This window comes from Pseudophryne corroboree, chromosome 3 (genome assembly GCF_028390025.1).
Source record: "Pseudophryne corroboree isolate aPseCor3 chromosome 3, aPseCor3.hap2, whole genome shotgun sequence".
NCBI classification, from domain to species: domain Eukaryota; kingdom Metazoa; phylum Chordata; class Amphibia; order Anura; family Myobatrachidae; genus Pseudophryne; species Pseudophryne corroboree.
In genome coordinates this window covers 97,338,283-97,362,864 of record NC_086446.1, presented here as the reverse complement: position 1 = coordinate 97,362,864, position 24,582 = coordinate 97,338,283, and the positions used below count along the sequence as shown (strand labels likewise).

The following is a 24,582-nucleotide window of genomic DNA, read 5'->3' as shown; positions in this document are numbered from 1 at the left end:
TCTGGGACCGAGCTCCGAGGCTGGGCCTGTGTTCGGTCCCTCTGGAGCTAATGGTGTCCAGTAGCCTAAGAAGCCCAATCCACTCTGCACGCAGGTGAGTTCGCTTCTTCTCCCCTTAGTCCCTCGATGCAGTGAGCCTGTTGCCAGCAGGTCTCACTGAAAATAAGAAACCTAAAACTAAACTTTCACTAAGAAGCTCAGGAGAGCCCCTAGTGTGCACCCTTCTCGGCCGGGCACAAAAATCTAACTGAGGCTTGGAGGAGGGTCATAGGGGGAGGAGCCAGTGCACACCAGGTAGTCCTAAAGCTTTACTTTTGTGCCCAGTCTCCTGCGGAGCCGCTATTCCCCATGGTCCTTACGGAGTTCCCAGCATCCACTAGGACGTCAGAGAAATATAGGTTAAACTCGATGGACAAACTGCTTTTTTTTTTTTTAACCTAAACAGCTATGTTATAACTATGTTACCTCCCCTCATTACATTACTGTGCTTCTTCCCCACACTACATCCGCACACCATATCACTGAGAGGGTGGTCTTCAGTATGCCGAATGTCGGGATCCCGGCGGACAGTATACCGGCGCTGGAATCCCGACACCCGGCATACCGACAGATATTCTCCCTCATGGGGGTCCACGACCCCCCTGGAGGGAGAATAAATAGCACTGAGCCCGCAAGGGGCTCCTTTGCGCTCGCCACGCTGTCGGTATGCCGGCGGGTGGGCTCCCGGCGCCGGTATGCTGGTCGCCGGGTGCCCGGCTGCCGGCATACCATACTACACCCTCTCTGAGATACTTATCCACACTACATCATTGCAATATATCACTACGCTACCTCCAGGGGCATAACTAGAAGGTGGTGGGACCGATAGCAATAGCAAGGCCCCCTACTCCACCCTATCATTGTCACAACAATGCCCTTTGGGGGAGCATGAGAGGGAGTGAGTGAGAGGAGTGAGAGACAAAAAAGATGTAAGGGGGAGAGAGAGGAGCAAGAAGAGAGAGGGGGGCGTCAGGGAGCAAGAGAGATGTTTTAATGGAAAAAGAGGGAATCCGAGAAAGCGATAAGAGGCGCGAGAGAGTGTCAGGGAGAAAGGGATGAGAGGGGAGAGAGCAAGAGGGTGGAGGAGCAAGATGGGGAGGGGAACGAGAGTGACAGAGAGATAGAGTGTGTCAGGGAGGGAGAGAGATGGAGAGGGGAGCAAGAGAGAGTAAGAAAGTGTCATGGAGAGAAAGAGGTAGAGAGGGAGAAAGAACGAGAGAGGGTGTTGGAAAGAGAGATGGTGTCAGAGATAGAGAGAAGGGGGAGGAGCAAGAAAGGGAGGGGAGTGAAAGAGAGAGTGTGTTAGGGAGAGAAAGCGGGAAAGACAGAGAGGGCAAAAGAACAGGGTTTCAATCAGAAAGAGATAAGTGTCAAGGAGAGAGAGTGTGTCAGGAATAGAGAGAGAGGAACAGAGACATTGTCAGGGAGAGAAAGAAAGACAGTGACAGGGAGAGAAACAATGTCAGGGAAAGAGATAGTGTCAGAGTACCCACCCCCTTGCTGCATACTAGGTCTCCATGCGGCTGTAGGAGGAATAGGTGTTAATGGTATCTACCTTCCTGCAGCACATTACTACGCTACCTTCCAGCTACACATTACTGCGCTACCTTCCTGCACCACATTACTGCGCTACCTTCCCGCACCACATTACTACGCTACCTTCCCGCACCACATTACTGCGCTACCTTCCCGCACCACATTACTGCGCTACCTTCCCGCACCACATTACTACGCTACCTTCCCGCACCACATTACTGCGCTACCTTCCCGCACCACATTACTACGCTACCTTCCCGCACCACATTACTGCGCTACCTTCCCGCACCACATTACTGCGCTACCTTCCCGCACCACATTACTACGCTACCTTCCTGCACCACATTACTGCGCTACCTTCCCGCACCACATTACTACGCTACCTTCCCGCACCACATTACTGCGCTACCTTCCCGCACCACATTACTACGCTACCTTCCCGCACCACATTACTGCGCTACCTTCCCGCACCACATTACTGCGCTACCTTCCCGCACCACATTACTGCGCTACCTTCCCGCACCACATTACTGCGCTACCTTCCTGCACCACGTGGCTAGCTACATTCCCACATCACATTGCTGCGTTACCTCTCCACACACTATTGTTACACTAAATCACCATACTACTTTAATGCACTGCCTCCCCACAGTACATACAGTAACAGCACTTTCCTACCTGCCAACTCGGCACCACTACACTACCCACCCATACTACATCACTACTCTGCGCCCCCCCCCCCCACACACACACACACAGACACTACATAACAGCACTAACTCCCCACACTACATCACTGCATTACACTGCACTAACCCTCCCTCCCATTACATGAGAACATACCCAGCCTCCAAAGGCAGTGGGTTACCTGTAAGGAGGATGTCTCTGGCCATTTCCTTACACAAGGTACTGGCTGCATGTACAGACGCCCCACCACTGGAGCATCAGCAGAGAGAGGATAGGCTCAGATAGGACAGGGGGTGAGGAGAGGCGGGCCTGAGGATGGGAGGAACAGAAGAAAAAAGGGAGGCAGCTGGGACATTAGGAGTAGGAGGGCCGGGCGGTTCTGGTCCTGGGGATGGGCGGGGCTATCTAGACGTCTCTGTCTAATTCTTATTCACTATAATGTTCAGCCCATGGCTGGGGGAGGAGCCAGCCACAGCATCCGAGCATGTCGGAGCAGGACTCTACAGGGCGGGTGAGCAGCAGGGTGGGCAGGACTCTGTGCGCACTGCTGGCTACAGTACCTCGTCGCGCTGCATGGGAGGCAAATTGCAGGGGATTCTGGGGGCCCGAAGCTGCAGCTCCATCCGCTCCATTGTTAATCCAGCTCTGTCTGAGGTGTCACTTTACTGAAGCTTCTAAAAATTTAAAGTGATGTTGCCCATAGCAACCAATCAGATTCTGTCAAACATTTCTTTCTTGCATCCTAGGAAATGATACGACAGAATCTGATTGGTTGATATAGGCAACATCACCACTTTTAAATGTCACAAGCTTTCGTAAATATACCCCTAACTCTCTGGCAATTGTAGAACTACAAAGTAGTCACTTTGGAGGACTACACTTGTTAGAACTTGGAGTTTGTCAAGAGAACTAAGATAAAAACATTATCTTCTCCATCAGAAGGCGAGTCTCTGGGCCCGACTCAGCTGTATGTAAATGCCGTCGCAACTTAGATTCATTCCACAGCAGTTAGCGAAAATATGAAGATGCTGCATCCACCGGGATTTGCATTGAGATTCCCCCTGGTGGCGTTACAGATCCGCTGCTCGTGTACTAAGAGGCAACCATCTTAACTGCAGATGGGATCACAGTCGTAACCAGTGACAGGCCCCTGAAATGGATGCGAGGTGCCTGCGTTTGAGTTGCCACTCCCCCCGTTACTTCCCACATATGCTCCCGGATTGTCAATCCTCACTACAACTGTAGCTGCAAAACCATTTCACAGACAACTTTCTACCAGTGAGGTGCGTGCGGTGAGGTCAGTAGCTGCGGAGGCACTGGCTAGTATAAGAGCCAGGGAAACACACACACACACACACACACACACACACACACACACACACACACACACACACACATGATTCGGTGGAGACTTTGGACTAAGAAACTATTAGAATGACACAAAGATGATATATTGTAAGTTATAAATATCTTCTCTGTATTGTTATAATCATGGTTATAGTCAAAATTCTGGAGTGTACTGAAGTATGTCAGGTGGGGCTCTGTATCCCCTGCCTACCCTGACCACACGTCACTGCTTTCTACACAGGATGTAACAATTCCAGGCTAAATGGGGCCTATCCTATTCCGTCGCAATGCGCACAGCGCTGAGAATTATGCAAAATGAGTGATGTTGTCGTTGTGATGTGCTGCCATTCTGAGCATTCCAACGGCACAAAACTCTTTGATTGACCCCAATGAGATGAAACAGCACAGCTCGCTCTCAAACAGGGATGAATCTGCACCCAATGAAATAATTATTTTGCCACTCTGATCGCAGACTGAGGGGGAGATTTATCAAAGCTTGAAGAGTGAAGAGACAGAGTACCAACCAATCAGCACCTGTCTTTTTATTTTATTTTTTAAACAGTGCCTGTACAGTGACTTGTTAAAAGCTGATTGGTTGGTACTTTATATCTCTTCACTTTGTCACTCTCCAAACCTTGATACAGCTCCCCCTTTCAGACGTGAAAGCCTACTTTGTAAAAAATAGAATTGTGTGCCCTACAATACAATACAAAATCGGGCAATTTAAATTTTCTGTATAAAACTTATTCAAACAGGCGCCAGGGATTCAAATTACAGGGGGTCATTCAGGGTTGTTAGCAAACCAAGAAAGTTAGCAATTGGGCAGAACCATGCTACACTGCAGGTGGGGCAGATGTAACATGTGCAGAGAGATTAGATTTGGGTGGGGTGTGTTGAAACTGAAATCTAAACAACTGTTTAGAAAGTAAGCAGTTAGTATTTACCCTGTACAGAAACAATAACACCCACCCAAATCTAACTCTCTCTGCACATGTTATATCTGCCCCACCTGCAGTGCACATGGTTTTGCCCAATCATCACATATCACATGTAAATCCATTCATAAAAAGAAGTTTGTTTTTTAAGCTATTCCTTTCTGCAGCTCACACCATCACAGCTCTTTAGGAGGTCGCTATAGGGGAACAATGGCCGGATTGAGACTTCCTTCATCACCACTGGATTGCCTCCATCATTTATCACTGACCTTCGTGAATCTCCCACTCCGATGACTGCGGCAGGCTCATATCTCTCTTTTCTTCTTGCTTGATGACAGATGTTAGAGGCGGCTTTCCTTTGTTCCCATCTGTACGGGAATAATGACATCAGTCATGGGTTTTGGTAAACTGTAAACATAACACGGCCCCAAAGGGATGAACAAATCCTTGCACACGTCCCTATCCGTACTGCCTGCATAGCTGACGGGTATGTGGCTTCAGTGGCAGGGAGTAAGGGGCAAGTTATTACAGCATACATACGCTACAGCTCTGGCACAGTAACACTCTTTAGAACATCACTGTATACACTTGTATATAGTCCTCTAACCAGCAAAATAGATGAAGGCTGAGAGAGGATTTGAGCGCTGGAGTGTGCGAGTGATTTCTATGCAAGTGATATGAAACACATGTATATTGTGTGTAGATGGGTGTGTAATGAGGGCGTTCTCTGGATACAGGCTATACACGGACACTTCCACTGGGCGCCCAAGTGCAGCGTAACTCCAAAACCAATCATTGAGTGAATTGTTGACTATCTTGATCCATATCATCCCTAGAAGTAACTGCAACTTGTTTTATTTATGGCAAGTTAGGGGAACAGAAGTATTAGTCTGACCTCCGACCCCGTATAAAGTACCACAGCTTCATTACCCACATTAATTTCACAGGACAATTCTTTGCTCACCCTCAGGTGTTGCCGAATGCTACACATTAATCACAGCGTATTATTTAGCCATTCTTTAGACTTGACAGACAGCAAAGGGTACACTTGTGAAGGTTACCATTGCTGACTTCATCATCACCAGTCCTTAAGGCAGCACTGGCGAGATCCACTGTGAGAACCAATGACATGCCGACTTTATTCCGTGGTCTGTAGAGAAATGAGGAATGAGACGGCAGAGCCCCTGTCCTGTCTCTGGGAGGTAAGATCTACCAATTGGATCTCCAGAGAAGATGGAGAACTGTATTCAGAGACCAGGAGTACATTTGAGGAACCTGAAGCACTGGAGATGGTGGAGACATGAAGACATGGCTGACTAGCATTTACAGCTACTGATGGACCACCAAGGGCTGAAAAATATGACAGAGGATATTATCTTCCCTCATACATGAGATGGGCTGTGCCCACCAAAAGCAGGTAGACACTCCAGCGGAAATGCCTTGATTGTAATTAGAGTGAGGTAAAACCTGGTTCCATAGGCCTTTACACGATTGGCTTATAGAGACTAGTAAATGTAATGTAACCCGGTCTGACAATGTGACTGTGTAATTGTTCTTTGCTGATATTTTGGGTTAAATAAACTTGAACATTTGTTTAATCAGGTGGGAAAATACCTTCCCATGTCCATGGTATTGGGGTGAGGGAACCAAGTTAGTGATCTAGGACTCCTTATCCAGTTAGCTATGGGTACACGTACAGGTGAGGGAAAATAGCCTACAGGTGCTCCAGAATTATGACAATGTTACAAGTGTACAAGGGAAGGATACAATAACACAAAGGGTGTTGATAGGGCCCCCAGTCCTGCTACTACACCCTTGCTATAGATTCCTCTGACATGGCAGGCATTATACGATTCCAGCATTGAGATTACACCACTTTACGGGGCCCATTCAATTATGGGCGAGCTGCTGTCAAACAACCTATTATAAGGGAATCCCCTTGATGTTATTCCACATTCTTGTTGCTTGTGGTCTTCATTTGAGTGAGCTGAACCAATGCAGTAAATTCACAAATTCAACAGAGAGAAAAAAAAAAAAAAAAAAAAAAAAAAAGAGTGTGGGAGGGTGATCTAGATCAGAGCGGTACTAAATCTGCCTAGCCTCAGCTAAAGCTTCACAAACTCCTCCCCTAACAACCCTGTAGGACAGAAGAAAACCACACCTAACATTCTCAATCTTAATCTTCAACACATTAAAGAGGCAATACATAGTGAAATGGTATAGAGGACTCTTTGCGCTCGCCCCGGTGCCGGCATATTGGCGGCCGGGATGCTGCTGTCGGTATTTTGATGGCCAGCATCCCGGCCACCAGGAAATCATACTGAACCCAGTGAAACATCTCATGCTTTAATCTCCTTCATGTATATTTAAATTCAGAGCTTTCAGAGCAGAATGACAGGTGGGTGGTCATACCTGCTACCTAAAGATGTGTGGGTTCGGATTTAACCGGATTTGGAAGGGCATCTTATTGGCTCTCGGATATCACGTGTTTTGGTTAGCCAATAAGAAAAATCATGCTAAATCCGCACTCGCGTTAATTTTGGTGTTAAGAACCGAGTAAATCTGAACCCACACATCTCTCCCATTAATCAATACAACAGGTAACTTTCACCATTATTTAATACAATGTCAGCATTCCTTATGGTGGTGTATAATAACGATTTTTTTTAAATTCAATATATTTTTATTGGATTTTAGACAGTTTTACAATTAAACAGTGCAAAAGGCAACACAAAACAAAATAAAACAAATAAAAACAGCAGATACAACAACAGGCTTACGGTAGTACATAGATAAAGAGCACAGTGGAACATGCGGATATGGATCCCAGTCAGACATTAGTAGAGCACTGGTGACATAGCAGTACGATATACTTAACACTTCGCACCACGTTATTACAGTGTTAATATTCACATTAACCCGGCCGGTCGCGGGCCACACACCCCACAAACCTCCCACAGAAGGCCTGCACAGCAGTTAACTAGAGAACTCTAAGGCTCATCAGAATTTATCTGTGAAGTAGCGAGAACTCATCCACTTTCCCCATATAGCAATAAACTTTTTTCTGCATTCCTGGCCAGAAATACAAATTTTTCATGTGTAACAGAAGCGTTAACCAGAGAAATCCAGGATTTTAGGGTCGGGGCTTCATTAGCCAACCACAGTCTGGCTATGCAAACCTTGGCCAGAGCACAGAGGTTTACAACATAGCATCGACCGGGTGGATCCAGAATCTCCTCATCTATAGCCGCTAATACACAAGTGATAGGTGTAAGTATGGAAGGAGGAACACCCGTACCAACTATAGCACGCATAACCTCCCCCAAAAAAACCGACACCACGGGACATAGCCAGAGCATATGCCAAAAGTCTGCCCCTAGACTTCCACACTTGGGGCATTGTGAGCTATGGGATCCCCCTATATGCGACAGCCTCACCAGGGTCATATATACCCTATGTAATATGAACAATTGAATTTGCTGATATCGGACAGAGGAAGTTGAAAACCAATAAAATCCCAGAGCACCCTCCCATATGTCATCCGACAATGGACCTAAATCAGATTCCCACTTAGTCTTAAGGGAGACAAGGGGGTCTATATGATACATTTGAAGTATACGGCCATATATTTTAGAGACTAAATGTCCAGATCCCACCGTTTGCAATAGTAATTTGACCGGGGTAGTTCCTGCAATAGTAAGTTGCATACAACTGCGGCATGCCAGTGTGTGGTCTGCAATACGTTATCACAGGACCAATGTAGTACCAGGGACTCTTCTGCTTTAGGTTATGGCTTCTCAAGGGCCTACTCCCTCCTCTCTGGGACAACCCAGATTTCCCCCAGGCATGTCTTGGAATCGCTGTAGCCGCTGGATCTCTGCAGGGTTTCTATATGTAACAGATATGTGGAACATAAGCATTTATATCCCCTCCTGATATCCCAAAAAAAAAGACTTCAGCAATATGAATATATCCAAATTTAGTATTTCCTAGTTACTCTCTCACTACAACAAACTCTGAGACACCTATTATCATTTCAATGCTATAGTTATCACTTGACCCCCTTAATGTATCGCAAAGTCGTTATGAGAGGCAATGGAAGGGCATCACCTTCAGATGTGGACAGCTGGGGTGGGAGGAGAGGGCATAGCTAAGTTCTCCACTTCCACCATAATGATGGTAACGGGCTATGAAATATGCTACCCATCGGGGGGGCTCAAACAAGATGTTTCCCATTTCCAACATGAAATATCTGAGGAGCTAGGGTACATTTCCCCACAAATGAAAGGTCTGCTCTCAGATCTCCCTCTTGCAGTAACGTTTCATTTTGGCTCTGTCCAGTCTTGTCTTTCTTCTCTTGGTCCCCTGTTGCTGGATGACCAGGCGCTGGGCATATTTGTTTTCCATCTGGGCGCCCACTCTTGAACCCAGCCAAACCTGCAACACACACCTGTAGCGGCTTGTCACTCAGATATAGGACTAACAGTTCTGCCTGCCACTTCTAAATGACCTGACATCCTCGGGATACAGGTCTCCTGAAAGTTACTTACCCTGCTAGTGGTCTTGGCTCTATCAGCACAACTGGCTTCTTGCTCCTTTTTGGTGTGCACCCTCTGGCTGGTGTCTATTGGCTGCTGTGTGGTCTCTGCGAACTGCTCCAATCTCCTCCAGCTTCTGACTCTGAAGGCATGTGACTGTCTGTCTGCTCCTTGCTGCTCTGGATTCCTTTCTTTCTGTAGTGCTGGGCCTTTATACTCTGCTGGATCCAGTGTGTGGACTTGGAGGAAACAGTATTTTCTTCTTGTGGGATGCTGCCCAGTCATGCTCCTCAGTTCTGGCTACAGTTTCTGTAGCTCACCTTGCTGCTTCTCCTGCCTAAGGAGCTACTTTCATACATTCTGACTGCTCTTTGTATTGCATTTTGGCTTTTCCTACAACTCTGTTCCTGTTGTCTTAGCAGAGGGCTCCATGCCAGTAACAGGGACAAGTCCAGTCATAAATCTGGGGCTGCCCCCAAGCTGGAAAATTTTGCCTATTCTGTTAATGGCTTGAATCCACCTAAGTCGCCGTTGGATTGTAAATGCCACCCACCTTGCCTGCCACTGGTAAGATTTAAATTTAGTGAAGGTTGACCTCTCACTGAATGAGGGAGAATTGGGTGGAGCCAAACACAGCATCTCTACTCTTCAGGATTCCACAGCTTCTATGACTCTTAACTGCACCGCTGGCCTAATTTGCTGTGGAGTGGGCCCATCACCTTCCCTTTAAATGGTCTCCACCAGTGCTCCGTACCATCCCTTTATTGCAAAAATAACTTCACCTTAATGACCCGGTTTCAATTTTCAAGCAGGCCAAGAAAACTCAAGGTTGATAATCACCAAGTCTTGGTCTATGCGGATTTCATCTTGGAAGTACAAATAAGATGTTCCCAATTTCTGCAGGTCAAGAAGAGCAGCTGCAGCATTTGCATAGATTTCCTACTCTATGATTATCTCTGCTCCGATTCAGGTCATTGCTAACGGGACTAGCCTATACTTTACTGCTCCACAGGATGTTAAAGGACTCATCCTCCTTAGACTCCGTCACTCTTTGCGTCCTGGGTATCTGTATATACTACTTCTGCCTTTGTATTTGTTTGTGTTGTGCTTTATGTTGTTTGCAGTTACTATTTTACCTCTCTGGGAGTGAATTAGATGCAGGCTGGTTCCTAGATGCTCGAGATAGAGTCTGCTGTTAGTCTCCCCGATTTCCCTGATCAGTATTCTAGGCCTGATACTCTGTATACTAAGGACTGGGACTTTGTATGTGATTTTTGTGAAGGATGCTAATTCGGTTTCTACTGGTTTAGTATGTGAGTTTTTATTTATATTAGAAGGTATTTCCATCGTTCTGTAATGGATATAGAGAGGGTTAGAGTGGGTTTGGATGGTTTAATCTATATGAGCAATGTTCTTTTTACATGCTCCATGTAATCTTTCAATGTCATGCAGGATTGGTTATTGTTGGTCGTGTTCAAATCCCTGGTCTTTCTCTGGCATCTTTACCCTTCCTTCTTTATTTTCTGTTGGATCAACATGATCCGTGGGTGAAAGATTGGCTGGGTCTACTGGCCTGGAATGTGAGGGTCCTCAGTGATAAAATAAAGAGCTCTCTGATCCAGACTCTGGTCGTGTATTATAACTCTAACGTCTGCTGATAATTTACTTGGCTGGCGGGAAAGTACTAGCCTTACAGTAGCCATGGGTGGGCTGGATGTATCATTCCATTTATTCCTATTCTAACGTCTGCTGATAATTTACTTGGCTGGCGGGAAAGTACTAGCCTTACAGTAGCCATGGATGGGCTGGATGTATCATTCCATTTATTCCTATAAATCTCTCCTAGCATGCTGTATGTAAGCGATGTCAGTGCACGCTGCACAGGATGAAGGACCCGTAACGCTTAGTGCGTAGAACGAATACTTACGCCCACTTCAGAAGACTGTCCAGTAACCCAGGTGTATTTAAAATAATGCTTTTCCAATAAGACAAATCCATAAATGAATCCCTGATTATACAGTACCTCCAATAGGGCAAAATAAATTGAAATCCGTGTAAAGAATAAATAAAACCTTATCCATAATATCCAGGTAACAACTCAAAAAAGTCCAATGTAAATACATTATGGTGTCCCGAGACTCAGACAACCCCGATGCATTATTACAAGTACTGCTTCTATTCATATCACATTACCGACCTATTTTGCTGCCTGCATCACCAGCTTCTTCCGCCTCCACCTTCACCACCGAATGCTGGGTGCCCTTCTCACAGGGCTCATCGATTTCCACAATCACCGGCACAATGTCAGATTTTTTTTCACTCCATCCTGTATGTGAATCATAACATTAATGACACTTCTAAATAGAGGTCTTTTGTTATTATTGGCAAAGATGACCTGGGCATTCCAAAACAAAAAAACAAAAACACATAAGGCTGTAACACACTGGCCGGTTTCTCCCGGATGGCAAAAAGCCGGACAAACTTTGTCCGGCTTTTTGCCATCCGGGAGAAACCGGCAGAGTCGCTCACACAGGACGGCTTTGAGCCGTGTGTGATGCTGTGCGCATGTGCAGCATCAGACACGGCTTCAGAAAAAAACGTTGTGTGTGAAAGCTCCCCTTCACACACACGGTTCACTGGCTGCAAAGACGGCCCGGCTGCATCCCGGCAGCCGGGCCGGGGCCGTGCAGTGTGAAGGGACCCTAGCCCTCACACTGTTAACTACAATGCCGGCACGGGAAAAAGCCGGCCGGCTTTATCCCGGCCGGCAAAAGCCGGGTAGTGTGTTTTAGCCCATAGCAGGGTGGGTCGGCCTTGTATGGGAACAGAAGCTTTGATGCCTTTCCCTCGCAGCCTTATCGTTGATCCTACATCAGCAGGTTTTAAGTATGGCAAATCACTTTAACCTACAGAATTCAAATGTCCTGACTTTGTCCCACTAACGCGGCTATATGTCCTACGCAATGATCTATCTACATAGACAAGTGGTAGTTATTGGACAATTTCCAAGAGCCACTAACAGATAAGAACAAGTGGGCTGCATACTAACTAAAATAGGATTTTCAATACCTACCAGTAAATCCTTTTCTCCTAGTCCGTGGAGGATGCTGGGGTCCACTTCAGTACCATGGGGTATAGACGGTTCTGCAGGAGCCATGGGCACTTTAAGACTTTTGAAGGGTGTGAACTGGCTCCTCCCTCTATGCCCCTCCTCCAGACCTCAGTATAGGAACTGTGCCCAGGGAGACGGACATTTCGAGGAAAGGAATTACTTTTAATTTAACGGTGAGATTCATACCAGCTCACTCCTCAACCATGCCGCATAACATGGCATTCAACACAACACATGCCAACGGGTATGTACAATCTTTGCAGCAACATGCTGAAAATAACTGTAACACAACACTTGTGTAACTACAAACTAATAACTGCAGGAAAAGTACGCACTGGGCTAGGTGCCCAGCATCCTCCACGGACTAGGAGAAAAGGATTTACCGGTAGGTATTAAAATCCTATTTTCTCATACGTCCTAGAGGATGCTGGGGTCCACCTCAGTACCATGGGGTTATACCAAAGCTACAGTATGGGCGGGAAAGTGCGGATGACCATGCAGCACCGATTGACCAAACTGTAGGTCCTCATCGGCTAAGGTGTCAAACTTGTAAAACTTAGCAAACGTGTTTGCCCCTGACCAAGTATCTGCTCTGCAAAGTTGTAATGCCGAGACACCCCGGGCAGCCGCCCAGGACGAGCCCACCTTTCTAGTAGAATGGACAGTCACCGAATTCGGTACCGGAAATCCTGCCGTAGAATGAGCGTGCTGAATCGTACCTCTGATCCAGCGCGCAATAGTCTGCTTAGAAGCAGGACACCCAATCTTGTTGGGAGCATACAGGACAAAAAGAGCCTCTGTTTTCCTTATCCGAGTCATTCTTGCGACATAGATTCCCAAAGCCCTGACCACATCAAGGGACTTTGAAGCAGCGATAGTGTCAGTAGCCACTGGCACCATAATAGGTTGGTGTATTTGGAAAGAAGAAAAACACCTTTGGAAGAAATTGTTGACGAGTTCGTAACTCAGCCCTATCTTCATGGAAGATAAGGTAAGAGCTCTTGTGAGACAAGGCCCCTAAATCAGACACCCTTCTTGCGGATGCCAAGGCCAACAGCATGACCACTTTCCAAGTGAGAAATTTCAACTCCATCTCCTGGAGAGGTTCAAACCAATCCGATTGAAGGAATCGTAACACCACGTTAAGATCCCATGGTGCCACAGGAGGCACAAATGGAGGTTGGATGTGTAGCACCCCTTTCACGAAAGTCTGAACTTCTGGAAGGGAGGCCAATTGTTTCTGAAAGAAAACGGACAAAGCCAAAAGCTGTCCCTTGATTGAACCCAATCGTAGGTCTGCATCCACACCCTCCTGGAGAAAATGGAGAAAACGTCCTAACTGAAAACTCTTCCGTTGGAGCCTTCTTGGTTTCAGACACATATTTTCTCCAAATACGGTGGTAATGTTTAGACGTTACTCCTTTCCTGGCCTGAATAAGAGTGGGAATGACTTCTTTGGGAATACCCTTTCGGGCTAGGATCCGGCGCGCAACAGCCATGCCGTCAAACGTAGCCACGGTAAGTCGTGATACATGCACGGCCCCTGCTGTAGCAGGTCTTCGCGAAGAGGAAGAGGCCGAGGATCTTCTATGATCAACTTCTTGAAGATCTGGATACCAAGCCCTCCTTGGCCAGTCTGGGACCATGAGGGTCGCTCGAACTCCTATTCTCCTTATGATTTTGAGAACTTTTGGTATCAGTGCAAGTGGAGGGAAGACATATACCGACCGGCACACCCCCTGGGTCACTAGTGCATCCACTGCTATTGCTTGAGGGTCTCTCGACTTGGAACAATATCTTTGAAGCTTCTTGTTGAGACGAGATGCCATCATGTCTACTTGAGGAACTCCCCAAAGACCTGTCACCTCTGCGAAGACTTCTTGGTGGAAGCCCCATTCTCCTGGATGGAGATCATGTCTGCTGAGGAAGTCTGCTTCTCAGTTGTCCACTCCCGGAACGAAAATTGCCGACAGATCTCTTGCGTGTCTTTCTGCCCAGCGGAGGAACTTTGTCACCTCTGCCCTTGCCGCTCTGCTTTTCGTTCCGCCCTGACGGTTTATGTACGCGACTGCTGTTACATTGTCCGACTGGATCTGTACGGGTTGATCTTGAAGAAGATGTACCGCTTGTAGAATGCTGTTGTAAATGGCACTCAACTCCAGAACGTTTATGTGAAGACAAGTTTCTGGACTTGACCATCTTCCTTGGAAGCTCTCCCCCTGTGTGACTGCTCCCCAGTCTCGGAGACTTGCATCCGTGGTCACCAGGATCCAGTCTTGAATCCCGAACCTGCGTCCCTCTAGGAGGTGAGAACTGTGTAGCCACCACAGGAGCTAAATTTTGGCTTTTGATGACAGGATTATCCTCTGATAATGGGATACGGACCACTTGTCCAATAGGTCCCCCTGGAATATTCTGGCATGGAATCGGCCAATCTGTATGGCCTCGTAGGCCGCTACCATCTTTCCCAACAACCGAATGCATTGATGAATCAACACTCTTGTTGGTTTCAGAATTTGTTTGACCATTCTCTGGATTTCCGGAGCCTTTTCTACTGGAAGAAATACCCTCTGTACTTCTGTGTCCAGTATCATCCCGAGAAAGGACAATCTTGTCGTCGGTTCCAATTGTGACTTAGGAAAATTTATGATCCAACCGTGTTGTTGGGAGTATTGTCAGGGAGAGTGCAATGTTCTGCATCAACTTTTCCCTGGACCTCGCTTTTATCAGGAGATCGTCCAGATAAGGAATTATATTGACTCCTTGCAGTCGGAGGCCCATCGTCTCCGCCATTACTTTGGTGAATACCCTTGGTGCCGTGGAGAGTCCGAATGGCAACGTCTGAAACTGGTAATGACAATCCTGTAGATAAACTTGATGCGGAGGATAAATGGGAACATGTAAGTAAGCATCTTTTATGTCCAATGACACCATGAATTCCCCCTCCTCCAGACTGGAAATCACTGCCCTCAGAGATTCCATCTTAAACTTGAACCTTTGCAGGTAGAGATTCAGATTTTTCAGGTTTAGAAATGGTCTGACCGAGCCGTCTGGCTTCGGAACTACAAATAGGCTTGAATAAAAACCTTTCTCCTTGTTGAGACAAGGGAACCAGGACAATGGCCCTCATTCCGAGTTGTTCGCTCGCAAGCTGCTTTTAGCAGCTTTGCACACGCTAAGCCGCCACCTACTGGGAGTGAATCTTAGCTTATCAAAATTGCGAACGAAAGATTAGCAAAATTGCGAATAGACACTTCTTAGCAGTTTCTGAGTAGCTCCACACTTACTCGGCATCTGCGATCAGTTCAGTGCTTGTCATTCCTGGTTTGACGTCACAAACACACCCAGCGTTCGGCCAGACACTCCTCCGTTTCTCCAGCCACTCCCGCGTTTTTCCCAGAAACTGTAGCGTTTTTTCGCACACACCCATAAAACGGCCAGTTTCCGCCCAGAAACACCCACTTCCTGTCAATCACATTACGATCAACAGAACAAAGAAAAAACCTTGTAATGCCGTGAGTAAAATACCAAACTGCATAGCAAATTTACTTGGCGCAGTCGCACTGCAGACATTGCGCATGAGCGACTAATCGCTTCGAGAAAAATAACGAGCGAACAACTCGGAATGACCCCCAATGACTTGATCCTGACACAATCACTGTATTGCTGCTGCTACCACTTCCCTATCCAGGACAGAAGCTGGTAAGGTCGATTCGATAATACGGCCTGGGGAAATGTCATGAAACTCCAGTTTATACCCGTGGGACTCTCTTTGTACGGCCCACGTGTCTAGGCCAGACTGAACCCAGAACTGACTGAAGAGTTTCAGACGTGCCCCCACCTGAGTGGACTCCCGCAAGGGAGCCCCGGCGTCATGCTGAAGATTTGGCATAAGCAGAGGTTGATTTCTGCTCCTGTGAGACACTGTGGACTTTATTTCCTTTTCCCCTACCTTTACCCACAAAGAAGGCCTTTACCCTTTTTTTTTGGGTTGAAAAGACTGCATCTGAGAGTGATGTGTCTTTTACGCCGGCGTAGGAGCATTAGACAAGAATGTCGACTCCACCAGGGTTAGCCGCAGAACTAAAGCATCCAGCCCATCTCCAAATAAGGCCTCACCTTTATACGGGAGAGCCTCCATATTTCTTTTGGAGTCTGTGCCAGCATTCCATTGGCTAATTCACAACGCCCTCCGTGCTGAGATTGCCATGGTAGCGTTTCTTGATCCCATCTTTCATGGTTTCTAGCACGTACGCAGCAGCGTCTATATGACCTAACGTTAGGAGTAGCTCGTCTCCATCTATTGTGTTAATGTCTAATGACAAGTTTTCGGACCACTTTTCAATAGCACTACTCACCCACTCACAGACAATGGTAGGGCTGAGTAGTGTCCCATTGGCCACATCAATAGATCACCTCACGAACCTGCGGTCTGCCGGCTCCTTAAGTGAAGCCATTCTAGGCGCAGGGAGAAACACCTTTTTCCTTTTATGACAGGGCCCTGTCTAAAATGTGGGGTGACTCCCACCTTTTGGAAAAAGGTAAGCTGCCTGAATTCCTTTTGGGAATCTGAAATTTATTTTCAGGTTAAATCAGACTCCCTCCAAGAGACTGTTCAATTCGTGAGGTGGAGGGAAAATTACATGACTTCTTTACTAAAGTAAACCCTCTCCTGTGGTAAAAGAGGGGGCTTCGTAACTTCGAACACCTCCTTTATAGCTAAAACTTGTTTTGAATGCTTTTTGCTAACTTAGGACCTATTCCCCTGGAATCACTAGTGTCGACACAGGAATCAAAGTCCGTGTCGGTATCAGTTTGTACTACTTGTGCAAATTTGTATGTGACCAAGAGGGGTCCCTGTGGATGAAAGGCAGAACTATTAAAAATCACATCTTCAACAGATTATTTTCAGTTTTCTGCATGAGATTCAGTCCAACCTCTTACTGATATGATCCACACTATCAGTGATCGTGCTGAGCCCAAAAAAAAGTGGGTCCCAGGGACCCCTCACTTTTAAAAATTGGGGTCCTACCGGTTCTTTTCTGGGTCCCATCGGAATTAAGGTTTTAATCTTATTTGGACACTACAGAAGTGTTGCAAGGTGGGGGAATGGGGTGACAGTGCTGCTGGGCTGTGTAGCATGCAGGACACTCTGCCCCAGAGCTTTAACTAGATATTTTGGTGCCCTTTGGCAGAAAGTGAATTGGAGCTCCACCTCCCAGATTCGAAACTACATGAGGTGCGCGGTGCAAAAATTTAGAGGCATGGCTTCATGGGGAAGGGGCGTGACCACATAATAGTGCCAATTCACATTACACCACACTGTAGTGCCGCTTATACATATTGCACCAAGTAGAACCTCCTATACACACTGCGCCAGGTAGAGCACGTTATACACACTGCGCCAGGTAGAGCACGTTATACACACTGCGCCAGGTAGAGCACGCCTTTATACACATTGCGCCAGGTAGAGCACGTTATACACACTGCGCCAGGTAGAGCACGCCGTTATACACACTGCGCCAGGTAGAGCACGCCGTTATACACACTGCGCCAGGTAGAGCACGTTATACACACTGCGCCAGGTAGAGCACGCCGTTATACACACTGCGCCAGGTAGAGCACATTATACACACTGCGCCAGGTAGAGCACTTTATACACATTGCGCCAGGTAGAGCACTTTATACACACTGCACCAGGTAGAGCACGCCGTTATACACACTGCGCCAGGTAGAGCACGTTATACACACTGCGCCAGGTAGAGCACGCCGTTATACACACTGCGCCAGGTAGAGCACATTATACACACTGCGCCAGGTAGAGCACTTTATACACATTGCGCCAGGTAGAGCACTTTATACACACTGCACCAGGTAGAGCACGCCGTTGTACACACTGCGCCAGGTAGAGCACGTTATATACACTGCGCCAGGTAGAGCACGCCGTTATGCACATTGCACCAGGTAGAGCACGCCGCAGCACAGTAAAGAAGACCATATACCTTAGTGCTATATATACTAAAGACTCTGTACATGGGGCACACTTACTACAAAGCTACTGTAGAGAGCACAGATTACTACTCCAGGTGATCAACTCAGTTACATTCCCATGGACATGAAAGCTAGGGGACACCTGATAGTAATGGTGCAGCCCGCTCTTCTCACGGCAGCAGTATGGTGGCAGAGCACGGCAGGGGCTGGAGGTAAGGTTCCTGGCGGTCACCGCTGCTCTCCTTCACACAGATCGCGGGAGAGCACACTGGAGGCAGCCGAGAGGGAGGGAGATATCGGGTTGGGAGGGAGCTGCAGTTCACGGTCTTGGCGAGTCACCGCCCGCCCGCAGCACAGCGTACAGCAGCCGCAGATCCGTCTTCTCTCTCTGCCCGGCCTACGTGTGAAGCCGCTGCACGTGACCAGGAGGGGGAGGGGCACGAAGCGCCATCGCCGTCAATTTACAAGGAGTTGGCTGCAGCGGAGCGCGTCCCCGGGGACCCTCACATTTTTGAAAAGTGAGTCCCCGCCTTCAGATCCGGGTAAAATACGTGCTATAGCGCGTATTTGCGAACACTGCACTATCACGTAACCTTTCACCCAGTCAGGCTCTTGGTGTCATATTACAACTCTGTGTCCCTAACATGGCTCCTACAGAGGAAGAGCTCCCTGCCTCAGACATGTCACGCACGTGCACAATCACACCACAGACACTCCGGGCTTATAGGGGACAGACCCACAGTAAAATCTGTCAGAGGGACACAGAAATTAATTGGCAGTCCACAACTCAGCGCTTAAATAATAAAATCCCTGTGTCGTGTACTTTGTACACAGAGACTTTCCGCTATATATACATACATATATATACATATATATATATATATACACACACACACACACACACACACACACACACACATATTGCCATAATATCACAATATACACCCCCCCCCCCTCTTTGTACTCTGATACTAAACAGAAACTGAGATGAGGATCAGCGTTTCTTCCCCTGCTTTTTTCTGGAAGAAAATGGCGCTGAGCAGTGTGCTGGCTGACTGAGGAGGAAGCCCCGCCCCCGCAATGGCGCGTTTTTCCTCAGAGCTTTTGATACCAATATGTTTATACTGGCGGGGGTAGGGCTGTGCCTCGGCATCTTATGCCCTCTATTTTTGTCAGGTTTCTAGGTTTCATGCTGCCCAGGGTGCCCCCCTTTCCCGCGCCCTGCAGTGCCAGTGTATGTGTGGGTAGCATGGCACACAGCGTTCCCGCCCGCTGAGCAGTACCTTTTAGCCGTCACAATGTCTGAAGATTTCTTCTTACACTCACCTGTCTTCTGACTTCTGGCTCTGTAAGGGGGGTGACGGCAGGCTGTGGGAGTGAGCACATAGCCACAGCTAGCGTTCAGTTCCCTTCAGGAGCTAATGGTGTCCTGTCAGCCAGAAGCAGAGCTATGAAACTATTCAGGAAGTTGGTTCCTACTTCTGCCCCCTAAGTCCCACGAAGCAGGGAGACTGTTGCCAGCAGTTCTCCCTGAAAATAAAAAAAACCTAACATAAGTCTTTTCAGAGAAACTTAGTAGAGCTCCCCTGGAGTGCATCCAGTCTGCCTGGGTACATTTTCTAAACTGGAGGTCTGGAGGAGGGACATAGAGGGAGGAGCCAGTTCACACCCTTGAAAAGTCTTTAAGTGCCCATGCCTCCTGCGGAACCGTCTATACCCGATGGTACTGAAGTGGACCCCAGCATCCTCTAGGACAGGGGTGTCAAACACAAGGCCCGCGGGCCAAATCCGGCCCGCCAGACCTCGTCTGATGGCCCGCGGACTCACATTTCAAACATGGGTGGGTCCGTGGGACGCGCTTCGCTGCAGCCAATCCCTAGCCTGCCAGATTGATTAATGGCTCTGTGGCCCGGCTGCAAACTTTAAAAATAGGAGGTGGAGCCTTGCCAGTGCGGACTTGATGGCGCAGCTCTCCTCGATTTGGTGAGTTGTGCTTCGGACAGTGGATAACCTGCGGCTGGAGGAGGGTGTTGGGGTCTGAGAGCTGCCAGTGTTCCGCAGCGGGGATCGGGGCTGGGTACTCCGTGATCCCGCGGCCAGCTCCGGGTGGTGATGCTGCTTTAGCTCTGAGCTGTTACAATCAGCGGTGACAGGGGGGCTGACTGTTCCCGCGGTGGGGGCTGGTTCAGGTCCCCGAGCTTCCGGCATTACAATGAGTCTCACTGACTCATTTAATGCCGCCACCAACGCTGCGCCTGTCTGCCCACCACCAGTGCCCCGGAGCCCTGTGCATTAAGACAGTCACTGCACAGTCAGTGACTCGGGTCCCGACTCCCGGCCGGAGGGGGAGAAGGAGATGCTCTGCTTTCAGCTCCTCCACCATAGACTCAAATGCTGCATGTGCCCGACTTGTTTAACTATTCCAAGTCCCTCTCTCTATTGCTGTTCACACGGACACCTGGCTGTTACACCCCGGTCCTGATTGTCACCAGCGCCAAAAGTTCATGGGAGGGATGCATAGAGTCACTGGCAGCCATCTCCATGCACAGTGACAGCCCCTGATTGTAAGCACTACTGATGCCAGGCAGGAAAATGCAATACTATTGTTGTACAAGTGGAAAGTGCTGCTCCTCCTCTCTCTCGCTCCTCTGCCCCCCCTCTCTCTTCATGTATCCCCCTCTATGCATCTCCTTCCTCTCTGTCTCCCCCCACTCTCCGTCTCTCCTCCTTTCTCGCTCTCTGTCTGTCTCCCCCCTTTCTCTCTCCGTCTCTCCCCCCTCTCTATCCCTATCTCCTCACTATCCATTTCCCCTCTCTGTCTCCCCCTCTCTCTGCTCCTCTCTCCGTCTCTCCCCCCTCTGCGTCTCCCCCCTCGCGCTCTCTCTCTGCGTCTCCCCCTTTCAGAGCTAGTTATTACTTACATTATTACAAAAAACAGTAATAATTGAATGCAGTGACATTAATTTATGATAATAAAGAGTGGACACATAGACCTACAGATACAACCGGCCCTTTGATGGGGACCAAACTGCTGATGCGGCCCCCGATGAATTTGAGTTTGACACCCCTGCTCTAGGACATATGAGAAATGACATTATTCATTACATAACATTTAAGACCAATACAGACAACTAGTTACCAGCCCATCAGAATGACGGAACAATTTATCAGTAATATCAGTGTAGCTCAAATGGAGCAACACCTGAATTGCTCTATCAGGTGCCATCTAGTGGCTGCTGGCGCACAAACACTTGAACTCTTCCCATAGATGTGAGAAGTAGTGTCAGCTTTTTATTATATAGGATGCTGTACAATGCATGCAAACACTGCCCTCCTTAAATCTCTTCCATTGCCAGCTTTATATCTCTCTAAATTACCTCTCATAGCCACCCTTATACGTCTCAATTGAGTCTAATATACTGTAGCTCTTGTTTCCGCCCCTATAACTCTTCCATTGCATTCTCCAAATCTTTCTCATACATCACTTCATACTGCTCTGAATTATCCCTTCCATCTCTCCTTCTCACTGCCCCCTCCATCTCTCTCTCCCTCACACCGCCCCATCCATCTCTACCTCTCACTGCCCCCCCTCTCTCTCTCTCCCTCACACCGCCCCTCCATCTCTCCCTCTCACTGCCCCCTTCATCTGTCTCCCTCTCACAACCCCCTTCATCTGTCTCCCTCTCATAGCCCCCTCCATCTCTCCCTCTCACTGCCCCTCTCTATCTATCCATCACCCCCCCCCCCCCTCTCTCCCTCACCCCCCCCCTCTCTCTCTCTGGCCCCTCTATCTCTTCCTCTTACTGCCGCCTCCCATCTCTCCCTCTCACACTGCCGCCTCCCATCTCTCCCTCTCACACTGCCGCCTCCCATCTCTCCCTCTCCCACTGCCCCCTCCCATCTCTCCCTCTCCCACTGCCCCCTCCCATCTCTCCCTCTCACACTGCCCCCTCCCATCTCTCCCTCTCACACTGCCCCTTCCCATCTCTCCCTCTCACACTGCCCCCTCCCATCTCTCCCTCTCCCACTGCCCCCTCCCATCTCTCCCTCTCCCACTGCCCCCTTCCATCTCTCCCTCTCACACTGCCCCTTCCCATCTCTCCCTCTCACACTGCCCCTTCCCATCTCTCCCTCTCACACTGCCCCCTCCCATCTCTCCCTCTCACACTGCCCCCTCCCATCTCTCCGTCTCCAACTGCCCCCTTCCATCTCTCCCTCTCCCACTGCCCCCTTCCATCTCACTGTCCCTCCCATCTCTCCCTCACACTGTCCCCTCCCATCTCTCCCTCACACTGTCCCCTCCCATCTCTCCCTCTCCCACTGCCCCCTCCCATCTCTCTCTCTCCCACTGCCCCCTCCCATCTCTCCCTCTCCCACTGCCCCCTCCCATCTCTCCCTCTCCCACTGCCCCCTCCCATCTCTCCCTCTCACACTGCCCCCTCCCATCTCTCCCTCTCACACTGCCCCCTCCCATCTCTCCCTCTCACACTGCCCCCTCCCATAACCCCCTTCATCTCTCTCCCTCTCACTGCCCCCCTCTCTATCTATCCATCACACCGCCCCCCCCCCCTCTCTCTCACTGGCCCCTCTATCTCTCCCTCTTCCCCACATTGCCCCCTCCCATCTCTCCCTCTCACACTGCCCCCTTTATCTCTCCCTCTCACTGCCCCCTCCCATCTCTCCCTCTCACACTGCCCCCTCCCATCTCTCCCTCTCCCACTGCCCCCTCCCATCTCTCCCTCTCCCACTGCCCCCTCCCATCTCTCCCTCTCCCACTGCACCCTCTCATCTCTCCCTCTCCCACTGCCCCCTCCCATCTCTCCATCTCCCACTGCCCCCTCCCATCTCTCCCTCTCCCACTGCCCCCTCCCATAACCCCCTTCATCTCTCTCCCTCTCACTGCCCCCCTCTCTATCTATCCATCACACCGCCCCCCCCCCCCTCTCTCTCTCTCACTGGCCCCTCTATCTCTTCCTCTCATTGCCCCCTCCCATCTCTCCCTCTCCCACTGCCCCCTCCCATCTCTCCCTCTCACACTGCCCCCTCCCATCTCTCCCTCTCACACTGCCCCCTCCCATCTCTCCCTCTCACACTGCCACCTCACATCTCTCTCTCACACTGCCCCCCTCCCATCTCTCCCTCTCTCACAGCCCCCTTCCATCTCTCCCTCTCCCACTGCCCCCTCCCATCTCTCCCTCTCCCACTGCCCCCTTCCATCTCTTCCTCTCACACTGCCCCCTCCCATCTCTCCCTCTCACACTGCCCCCTTCCATCTCTCCCTCTCCCACTGCCCCCTCCCATCTCTCCCTCTCCCACTGCCCCCTTCCATCTCTTCCTCTCACACTGCCCCCTCCCATCTCTCCCTCTCACACTGCCCCTTTCCATCTCTCTGTCACTACTTTTTTAGTGTTAGCTATAATCGCTGAGGAGTACCGCATGCTACGTAGTGGGGACCACTGATATAGACCCTCAAGACTCTAATTCCATATAGAGGACAGAGATCCTTCACTTCCTAAAGCTAGAACTTTAGTTTGAAATTTGACACCTCAATGAGAACAAAGATGAGGCAAAACCCAGCAGAAAATAGGATTTTAATACCTACCGGTAAATCCTTTTCTCTTAGTCCGTAGAGGATGCTGGGGACACTTCAAGAACCATGGGGTATAGACGGGATCCACAGGAGACATGGGCACTTTAAGACTTTAAAAGGGGTGTGAACTGGCTCCTCCCTCTATGCCCCTGCTCCAGACTCCAGTTATAGGAACTGTGCCCAGGGAGACGGACATTTCGAGGAAAAAGGATTTATTTTGATTTAAACTAAGGTGAGATACATACCAGCTTACACCTCAAGCATGCCGTACAACATGGCATTTAACTCAACGCATGCAATGGCATGAATACCGACAGCAACAGGCTGACTATAAACGCAACACGACACGTGTGTAACCATAACCAATGACTGCAGATACAGTACGCACTGGGACGGGCGCCCAGCATCCTCTGTGGACTAAGAGAAAAGGATTTACCGGTAGGTATTAAAATCCTATTTTCTCCTACGTCCTAGAGGATGCTGGGGACACTTCAAGAACCATGGGGTTTACACCAAAGCTCAAGAACGGGCGGGAGAGTGTGGATGACTCTGCAGCACCGATTGACCAAACAAGAGGTCCTCCTTAGCCAGGGTATCAAACTTGTAAAACTTTGCAAAAGTGTTTGAACCCGACCAAGTAGCTGCTCGGCAAAGCTGTAATGCCGAGACCCCCCTGGCAGCCGCCCAGGATGAGCCCACCTTTCTGGTAGAATGGGCCTTCACCGATTTCGGTAACGGCAATCCAGCCGTAGAATGAGCTTGCTGAATCGTATTACAGATCCAGCGTGCAATAGTCTGCTTGGAAGC

The 24,582-nt window shown here is 48.9% G+C and overlaps 1 protein-coding gene across 6 annotated transcripts in view; it reads right to left on the bottom strand.

The window, feature by feature from the left end:
• The window catches only part of LOC135054865 (oocyte zinc finger protein XlCOF7.1-like), a 116,134-nt gene that overhangs the window by 26,495 nt on the left and 65,057 nt on the right, over positions 1–24,582 (bottom strand). For all 6 annotated transcript variants that reach the window (XM_063958271.1, XM_063958270.1, XM_063958269.1 and 3 more), the window contains 2 exons: positions 11,280–11,408; positions 4,814–4,912 (listed from right to left, as the gene is read on the bottom strand). In XM_063958271.1, coding sequence (XP_063814341.1) covers positions 4,814–4,912; positions 11,280–11,408 — 228 coding nt within the window. The remainder of the gene's footprint in view (positions 1–4,813; positions 4,913–11,279; positions 11,409–24,582) is intronic.